The sequence below is a fragment of the Chinchilla lanigera genome, unplaced genomic scaffold (assembly GCF_000276665.1).
Source record: "Chinchilla lanigera isolate Chin_1 unplaced genomic scaffold, ChiLan1.0 scaffold00007, whole genome shotgun sequence".
Lineage (NCBI taxonomy): Eukaryota > Metazoa > Chordata > Mammalia > Rodentia > Chinchillidae > Chinchilla > Chinchilla lanigera.
In genome coordinates this window covers 11,856,775-11,866,270 of record NW_004955408.1, presented here as the reverse complement: position 1 = coordinate 11,866,270, position 9,496 = coordinate 11,856,775, and the positions used below count along the sequence as shown (strand labels likewise).

At 42.9% G+C, this 9,496-nt stretch overlaps 1 protein-coding gene across 2 annotated transcripts; it reads right to left on the bottom strand.

The window, feature by feature from the left end:
- Positions 1–2,484: 2,484 nt before the first annotated feature.
- Positions 2,485–8,891, bottom strand: Thg1l (tRNA-histidine guanylyltransferase 1-like (S. cerevisiae)). Of its 2 annotated transcripts, none has more exons than XM_013508818.1 (6): positions 8,300–8,891; positions 7,324–7,500; positions 6,306–6,475; positions 5,503–5,591; positions 4,264–4,371; positions 2,485–2,906 (listed from the first exon to the last, which is right to left on the bottom strand). In XM_013508818.1, exons 1-6 carry the CDS (start codon positions 8,488–8,490, stop codon positions 2,745–2,747), a joined length of 897 nt encoding a protein of 298 aa, XP_013364272.1. In that variant the 5' UTR covers positions 8,491–8,891; the 3' UTR covers positions 2,485–2,744. The 2 variants fall into 2 exon arrangements, with proteins under 2 accessions (XP_013364272.1, XP_013364273.1); XM_013508819.1 differs by lacking the exon at positions 8,300–8,891 and adding an exon at positions 8,099–8,244.
- Positions 8,892–9,496: the final 605 nt, after the last annotated feature.

The window sequence follows — 9,496 nt, the reverse complement described above, 5'->3', positions numbered from 1 at the left end:
CCGGGGGGCAGCATCAGCCCGCGCTCGGCGCCCGCCAGGGGGTGTGACGCGTGGCTGGGACCCGGGACAGGTGCTTACTCTGCAGCGTTTCCCGTCCGTACTGTTATCACTTGGGGTGTCTGTTAACACGCTGCCACTGCACCCTACTCCAGGCTTGACCTGGAGGGAAGGGGCAGGAGAGGGGCAAGGGGCGCGCGACTTGCTCTCATCCTGAGTACTGCGGGGGAGAGGTGGGCGTAGCCTTCCTGGGCCCACGCTATTTAGCCTGTCGGGGCTTTTCCGCAGCAACCTCATTTCCTTTACCTATGAATAAAGACATTTGCACTAACGGTGGAGAGACCTTAGCGTCAAGGAAAAATCATTTTATTGCTATTTGCTGAGCTGAGTTGGTAAAGCACTGGAAGAGCTGAGGATTCACAAGATCCGATCTGTTCCAGGTTTTACTGTGTAGCCTCAGTTCAGCAAAGAACTTGTATTTTGATGTTAAAATGAGTATCTTCTAGATAAGGTTTTACTTCCTTATCCATTAGGGCCAAGATGTTCCCAGTCACTTACAAACCACGGAAATCAATTTCCTAATTGCCGCTGCTCTCCCAAGTGTCAATCAGTATGAACTCCACTGGTTGGTTTTTGTGTATTTGTTTCCTTAAGATTTGGAAAAGAACACCAAGAGAATACTATAGAGTTAAGATTTGGAAAAGAACACCAAGAGAATACTATAGAGTACCTCAGCAAGCAAGATAAAAATTAATATGCAACAGTGAATTACGCATGGGAATGAATACATATTTCCACAAAGATAAAATAAAAACCACCAAGCAGCAACTTCTAGGTAATGTACTAGTTTCCTTATGGCCTTGGTATTAAACACGGTTTATTACTCTGTTTAAAACGCACTGCCTGAACAAAACTGAAAGCTGCAGAACCACCTCAAATTAAGCGGATGAGTCCTCAACCTATCATATGACAAATCGAACGATGAGCTTATGTGTCTCCTGAGACCCAGAGAAAGCACACATTTTCTCTGGGTGGATTTGTCCTGAAACTTGGTAGTTTAATGCCTGCTTGCCCGTACATATTTGACATAAAGTGCTATCAATTTACCATTAAGTGAAATTTGCCAATCAAGAGCTACATGATTTTACTGCTCATCCTGCCTATCAGTATTCTGCTTGCTCAGAGTTACAGGGTATCAGCCATATGCATCAAAAGCCCAAAGCCTCTGGGGTGAAACATCAAACTGCTGAGCCCCAAATACTCAGGGAGCCTTAAATGGGCATTTAACATACAGATTCCAAGTAACTGTTTTTCCGTCTGTAAGTGTGTCAACGTATGGTGATGAGGGTGTATGTCTTGGCTCACCCAAAGACAGACAGAGAAGTCAGATTTGTATTATGAAATAAGTAAGTAGGCCCAAGGAGTCAAAGTCCTTATTTTTTTCTCAAAGAGATCTTAGCAATTACCAAACCCACGCTGTATCTCCTCTTCCTGTGGAGTGGAGGGAAAACAGGAAGGAAAAAAAACGGCATCAACAGATGGGGTGTCAATTAGTAAAGGATGAGGCCAGCCGATGCTCTTTGAAAAAATACATTTTCTTCTTGGCTATAAATTTTGCATTGCAAGACCAGGCACTGGGACGTGGGCTGTCTCTTAAGTGATTCTTAATAGAACCAAATAATCTTTTTCCTTTAAAATATGAAAGGAGGACAGACGGAAATGGGAGTTATCTCACCACAAACCCATGACCTCCCACTTCAGAGTCCAACAGCCCAGTAACATGAGATTAACACTTAACACTGCTGTGCTCTGCCGTTCCTCTCCCATCTGCACTGGCCTACAGGCATGTGGAACTACTGACTCCACCGACATCTGCTGCGCGAGACCAAGGGGCATCTGACCCCTCTGCTCTTGAATTTGAATTTCATTGTTCTGATTTTATATAGGCTACTTAAGAATCTGTTTCACAAAGTCCAAAAGAAGAGAGCTTTTAAAACAAGTACCAAAGAGGACACGGAGTAACTGTGTCTTCATCCTCATCCATTCATTCTCACACATCTTTCTCGCACACAGACATCCACCTCTGGCTTTCCCTTTGCAAACTCTGGCCCTGGCAAGAAGATAACATTATCATGCTGAAAATTCTGTAACAGCAACACATGGGGGGTGTACACAAAGGATAGCCAAACCACTACTCCTTTGTTTAGCCAAAGTTGGAAACTTGGAGACTGACACCAAGGTCAGGGTCTTACCCTGGAATTTGTGAATTCAGAGGCATCATACAAGAGGGAGCCCATATTTATCTTTGGGTCTGCCAAAGGTGAAGGCAAGCACGTGGGTGGCGGGCATGAGATTTTTAAAAATCGCTAGGTTCTCTAGCAAAGAGCAGGCGGGAGAGAGTAAAGTTTGGGCTCCTCTTCTATCATAGATGAAAAGAGCTGACAGGTTTTTATAAGACTTATGTCACAATCTAAAAATGATTCATCCTGCGAGGCACGACATAGTTCTTGCTTTATAAAAATAGTACCACGATTAAAAAGAAAAAAAACCAAAGAAGTCATGTTTTAACATCACAAAAAAGGGGGTTCTGCTCAAGCAGAACAAAAGGCATTGCCCTGTCCATTCCCTCCCATCTCAGGTCAGGTCGCCCCTGGCACAGCGCTCTGGACTGCAGGAATGCTAGGGTCACGGAAAAACAGAGACCTGGGGGACCTTGCATATAAGCATGCCGCCATGAGAGTGAAAGGTCAGCTGTTTTCATCGAGGATCTCCGGGTGTTCTTTCCAGAAAGCATCGCCAATGATATCACAGTGCAGAGGCACTGGCTTAGTCCTGGTCCGGGTCACTGCCATCTTTTTTCCTTCCAGTTCTGCCGGCAGCTTAACTTCTTTTGTCGTGACTTCTTCCACCTACAGGTAAGAGTGGTGACACTGTTAACTTGTCAGTGGGTTTCAGAGAAAAGGAGAAGATGTGGGGGAAGCTTGCTTTTACCTACTCCTGACTGCCAGATTTTCAACATACACCAACCTCTTTGCGATCACAAGCACGCTAAAGAAGGTTACGTTACTATCGTTTGAAAAGTGATCTTGGAGCCAGGCACGGTGGTGCATGCCTGTCATCCCAGTACTCTGGGAGGCTGAGACAGGTGGATTGAAAGTAGCCCAAGCAACTTCATGATCTAGCAAGGCCCTCCCTCAAAAAAGAAGAGAAAAGTGATCTTGGGAACAAAAACGGGATTTTATGTTCCTCCTTAGCAATGACTATAGAGTTCAAAGTATTTCTCTTCTCCCGCCTGTATTAACAAATGTCAAGTCTGTGCCAAAGAACAGATGTGCTTTGAAGATACTTATTAGGGGGCTGGGATTTAGCTCAGCGGCACAGCGCCTGCCTGGCAAGCACAAGGTCGTGAGTTCGATTCCTGGTACCGGAAAAAAACCAAAAAAAAAACAAAAAAAAGAAAATACTTATTAGTGAGAGCTGAAGTTCCCAGTGCAATGACTAGCTCTCAGCATACCCCTCCGTACTCGCACACATTCATTTCAGAAAAAAACATTTAATATAGAAGGGAATGAATTTAGAAAAATAAAACGAGCTGATGAGAGAGAAAATTTTGGTAGAATTAAGGATTTAGAGCCAGGCGTGGTGGCACACGCCTATAATCCCAGCACTTGGGAAGCTGAGGCAGGAGGATCATTGCAAATTCGAGGCCAGCCTGGGCTACAAAGTGAGCTCAAGGCCAGCCTGAACTGCGTAGCAAGACCCTGTCTCAAAAAGACAAAAAAAAGGATTTAAGTAAATGCACAGGCTCATCACAGAATATTAAGGTAAATGTGAATGGAGACTCTTTGGAAAGTGACAAAACCCTCACACAGAACATCTCTTAGTGCTTCCTGATATAGCTGTCATGGATAGACGAAACATTTAATGATATTCTCCAGTGTGGGTGGAAGTATTTTAAAATGTTCTATGAATGCAAAAATCCTTATATCTCTAACGGTTTAAAAAAGCATATACTGGATATGGTGAGAGCTTATCACACAGAAAAAAGTAAGTGTGCTGATTTAAAATTGCCTCACATCTACACAATGGGAAATTCTAGCCTACAACTAACTGACTGACAAAGTGAGCATCCAAACTAACCCTTTGGAAAGGATTGAGCTCAGGTTAGCAACCTGAGTCCTATCAGCGGGCAGGCAAAGCCTGGACTGGCCCCAGGCTGTCCCTCCCGGCCTGAGCCCCACTTTTCTTTGAACGTAACAGGATTACCTTCTGCCAAATCAACACAGTTCCTTTCCTGTACATCAGCGGCTCGTTGTTGTAGTTGATATTGAATTGAGAAAACAAAATCTCATTCTTGTCCGCTGCCAGAGTTCCCTGCGGAAACAGCAACAGATATAAAAAGCTTTGTGTGACAGTGCGGTGTGACATACTACCTAGACGTTGAGGAACAAATCAAGAAGCAGAAGGGTGCTACCCAACATCTCACACCAGTGCATTTTCATTTCAAGTACAACTTGACTCTTATTTTGATATTCACATTTGCAAAACTCTCTTCTGTAGCAATCGTTGGCTGTGTAAGTTAAAGCTGTGAGGAGGTTGAAGGAATAGTAATTAGATATCTCGTATGCACATAAACTTTACATTCATTTTTCTTATTTTATCATTATACTGTCTCCATTTTAAAGGTGAGAAAATTGAAGCTTAGGAAGATTACACAAAATGCCCAAGGATGAAGGCTATTTTTATTCTTCTACTAAGAAGCGAAGTATAAACTTGGGCTTTTCCAAACTGGAGGTATCTACTGGTATTCCAGTTGTTGCTGTATGTGTCTCCATCCTTAGTACCACTAATACCAGCAATCACTGACTGACCAGGTGGTGTACTAGGAGCCGTTTATTACATGTTACCTCACTTCAGAGTCACCCCACAAGCAGCGTGTTATCTACTAAGAAACACCAGTAGTTACTGAGCACTTACAGTGCCTTCTACTTCTGTGTTTCACATGCATCAGGCCATTAAATTCTCCCCACAAACCTATAAGGTAGGAACTATTACTTTCTACATTTTACTTATAAAGAGCCAAGGCAGTGAGTGAAAAAATTAAACAGATGCGTGATTCAAGTATTGTCACCTGACCCCCACAAAGAGCATGGACTTTTAATATACACAGGCGTTCTAAACCTGAGAAAAAGGACAGAGACCTAAAGTGGCAAGGAAGAGCTCACGCCCTGCGTAAAGAGGACACTCGAGACACAGCTGCAGCCAAGCGTCAGCAGGTGGGAATGCAGAGCCGGTGTCAGCCGAGGATACTGACGCTGGGGGAGCAGTAGTAACTCACCCAGGCTTGCAAAGCAAGAAGCAGCAGAGCAGCTACCCTTACAATTCTGTATCTTTTCAAAATGAAGCTGTAAAGGGAGCTAAAGATGAACATAAAGGGAACATTAAAAAAATGTTCAGAGAGACACGACAGCGAACTGTCCCAGCTATGCAGTAAAATCTGTATACCTTTAATCTCTCCTGGGCTTGTTCGGGTGTTAATCCAGATTGTTGTATAAGTGTCCAGTAAACTGTATTATAAAGATTATTGATGTGACCTGTGAAGAGAACAACAGTAAAGTTCACATACACAGAATCTTTGTTCAGCAGTCATAGTACAAGGAGTGCTGCCTCTCCCTAAAGATCTCACACTTAATGATTTACCCAATGCCCTACACAGAAAACAGAGAAGGAGTAGGCAGGAAAAAAAATTACTGCCAAGTAACTTTATTCTGTCATTTCATCCACATTTTAGATAAATCTGTTAACTCAGGTGCCAATTTTATTAATACTTTCAAGTTATTGTACTTATATTATTCCACTCTCTTTCTGATTTATTCTGGCAAAATCAAAATATACCCCTAATGAAAAGTTACACAAACATCATCACAGCAACGTAAGGCAGGGGCCACAACACAAACACCTAATGTTGCATGAACATAAAGCAGTGTATGACCCAGGGGAACGACAGGAAATGGTACAGACTGTGTAAGACTGCTGGACGTATGCATGAAGGCAGCTGCTACTGCACACGCTGTGTCTGATACTGAGAATCCAGACTCAGTATTGACGCCTCTTTGATTAAAAAGAAAAAGTTTTTTTAAAAAACTTTTTGATATGAAATCTCCCAAATTTTCAAATATTTTTCATTAATTAAAATTGTTAAAAAACACTGGTCTTCAAACAAAACACACACTAGCAAAGCTGTATGTGACTGACACCTTTAATTCACAGAATTTGGGGTTCAAATCTGTTTATTTGGTGCCACTTACAATCTGCTTGCCGCCAGCTGAGGTAGTCCTTCAAGGTCTGGTTGCTAGGATACAACACAACTCTCCCGTCAAAGCCTGGAGGATACAGAAGGGGCTGAGCCTCAAAATAATCCCGCCAGTAAAACACGTAGCTGGAGGCGAACTGGGAGGCCACGTGAGTCATGAACTTACTTGCAAACATAAAGTGCACGGGAGGAATAAGAGAAGAGAAAATGTATGATATTAATTCAACACCTTGATAGGTTCAATACCACAGAGAGGTTACACAAACTTCCCACAAAATCTAGGGATAAAATACATTTGGCTAAAAAACTATTTTAATATCTGGTTATATACATTTTAACATTCCCATCTCGTTACTTGCGAACACCTAAGTTTTCTCTGTAGGATGTGATGTAAATTTACGGTTCAAGAATTTTCTGTTTTGTTTTTTGTATTGTCGCTAGTCTTGGAAGGAGGGAAACACTGCATTAAAAAACACACTAATATATCTTCGCGTCCTATTAAGAATTTCAGGGGCTGGGGATTTAGCTCAGCGGCACAGGGCCTGCCTGGCAAGTGCAAGGTCATGAGTTCAATTCCCGGTACCGGAAAAAAAAAAAAAAAAAAAAAGAATTAAAAAAAAAAGCCAAATTAAACATCAGATTTCTCCACTTCATACTGAGATCTTCTTTCAGTAGAAGTTTAAATAATATTGCAGTGAAGGTAGTGACTGACATTGGCTAAAGCCCACGTATGAGTCATTAATATTACATTTTTATGGTTTGTTTCTATTCTGAAGGCTCAATGCCAGGTCAGTCTGGAAGCTAAGCTAATGAGGCACGGAAGGACAAGAATGAGATAAAAGGAAGTGCACAGAATGCTCAGGTGTGAGATGCAAGCACAGTCCGACCAGGAAATACACATTCGCTCTGCAGTTTCAAATACTGCAGACATCATCTGTAGTCTGTAAGCCAACACAGAAATGCAGATGTTGGTAGGAAATACTCTTTAGGAAGGAAGCAGGCTCTAGGACTACCTGGCTCTTCTTTTAAACCAGTTGCTCTTCGGCTTGAACACAAAGCTGTACTCATCACTCTGTCCATATGCAATCACAATGTCTTCCAGTTCCTCCATGACAGTCTGAGCGCTTTTGGTCATCAGGTGGAGCGCGCGGCTATCGTTAGGTTTTGCAAAGTTGTGCTTCTCAGCAAACCTTCACAGGACGAGAAGAGGGAAAAGGGTGGGGATAGAAGTGTCAGCAACACAGGCCACGGAGGTGATTCTCAGAGGAAGACATCGTAACAGTGCCACCACGAGCTACAACCTAATCCATTTCCTTAAGAACTGTAGTTTCTAACTCTAACTCTTATTCTTAAGGGACATACTTGCTACACCTCAAGTTCTTTTTCTGTGAACTGGGGACACATTTACCTCATTAGGTCGTCCTGAAGACTAAGGGAAGATTGAAAAAAAAATGTAATTATGCCTGGTTCCTATTAGGTGCTCAATAAATGTTACCATGGTTATTAGTAGTAGCCCTTTAAAAAATTAAATTCCCGTTTTTGTTATTTTTCTAGAATCCTTTCCATGTGGCCTGTTACTGGCAATGAAACGAGGGCGTTCTGTAAGTTGTTGCTCATCGCAAGGCCTACACAGACCTTTAAACAACACGCAAAGATACTAACAGAATAACGAAGCTGAAGTATTGCACCGGAAAGTGATTCTCCCTGCCCTCCTCATCCTCTATCGATCCCAGAGCTTGTAGTCCGGGCCCTGCTCATTTACATGGGGCCCTTCAGTTAGCTCCTCACCAGGGGAGCACACTGCCGAGTTTAATTACCCTGACCATCTGGCATGCAAGCCCAGGCGCAGCCAGGCAGCCGGCAGTGGGACGCTCAATGCCGAGCGCTCATTGGCTGTCTTGTTACTTGGGTAACCACGGGAGACTGAGCAAAAGCGTCGGAACCCGGAAGCGCCAGCGCATCACGTGGTGCCCCGCCGTGCAAGCTCACCGATGGAAATTCCTGCCATCCAGCCTCACTACCACCCAGCAGTGAGGTAGGCAGGTGTCGTCAGCCTCGAAGTTCCGCACGTACTCAAACTTGCTCTTTGCCATGAGCACTCCCAATCTCAGACACCGTCTCAGAGCGAGGGAAGCAGGGTACAAGCAGTACCGAACCTTAAAGGAGCTGGGAGCCCACATGCAGCCCGGAAGGGAGAGGACTGGGTCGCCCCGCCCAGGAACTTCCTGCTTCTCTTGGCCTCTCTAGCCGTAGCGTAGGTCCTCATCTCTCTGGCTTTTTCTTATCTGGCTTGGTGATTTTTAAAACAAAAAGAGGGACCATTTTTTCCTTCATACTATCAAACCAGCTCTCCTTTCTTCGCCTGTTCTTCAGAGAGTCACTCTCAGGGCTTTTAAACTTTCTTTTCTGACCAAGTTTGAAAGCAGATTTTTTTGCCCTTTCTAAATAGGCTTAACTCATTGTAGAAAACATGGATATACCGAATTAAGTGTTTTCCTGATTCCTTCCAGGCTCTTTTCTCTGTGTATATATAAATTGAAACCGGGAATATGTAAGATCAAAATCTTTCGCTTGTCCAATTTTTTTCCAAAGCGCTGGATTATTTTCTAATGTCATTGATTAGTACAAAGTGCAAATTCTAACAAAAATAGACCTTTAATATTACAATTTATGGGTATAGTATGTTCCACCATTATAGGGAACGATACACTGATTTATTGCTAGTATAAAGTGGTAACTGTACAATTCTGATATGGCTTAGAATTTAGAATTGATTACCTACTTTTTTTAATTCTCGAAAAATACAGTAAACAATATGGCAGGTATGTGGTGAACAGTGATCAGCTCCTAACTTCACATACTTTAGGTCATTTCTGGTATATCCACAGAGTCGTAAATGCCATCCTTCCTTTCTTGTTGAAGTCAGCTTTAAATTACTATTGTCACTGGCTTCTTCAACCTCTTCTCTCCAAGCTAACTAGGAGACAATCAAATCCTATCTCCTCTAGGAACCCTGCACTCATTAGATGCTTTATTTACCATGGACCCTTGAATTATGACCAGCCTCACATACCAGTAGTTTGGGATAAGACCAGAATTTTAGGTTTAACTTACAACCAAAGTCTTGAGTTACCACCCAAATGCCGGTTGCTTGTACAGTTGTAAACAAAAACTCACAATGCCAGA

What these genes read in the sequence shown, in the direction of transcription:
- Thg1l (XM_013508818.1), bottom strand. Translation starts at nt 8,490, where the DNA reads ATGTGGGCTCCCAGCTCCTTTAAGGTTCGGTACTGCTTGTACCCTGCT. An exon ending in AAGCCCAGGAGAGATTAAAG is followed by an intron (nt 4,372 to 5,502) that starts GTATACAGATTT and finishes CTGTTTCCGCAG; the next exon opens with GGAACTCTGGCAGCGGACAA. An exon ending in CTGTGTTGATTTGGCAGAAG is followed by an intron (nt 2,907 to 4,263) that starts GTAATCCTGTTA and finishes TCTTACCTGTAG; the next exon opens with GTGGAAGAAGTCACGACAAA.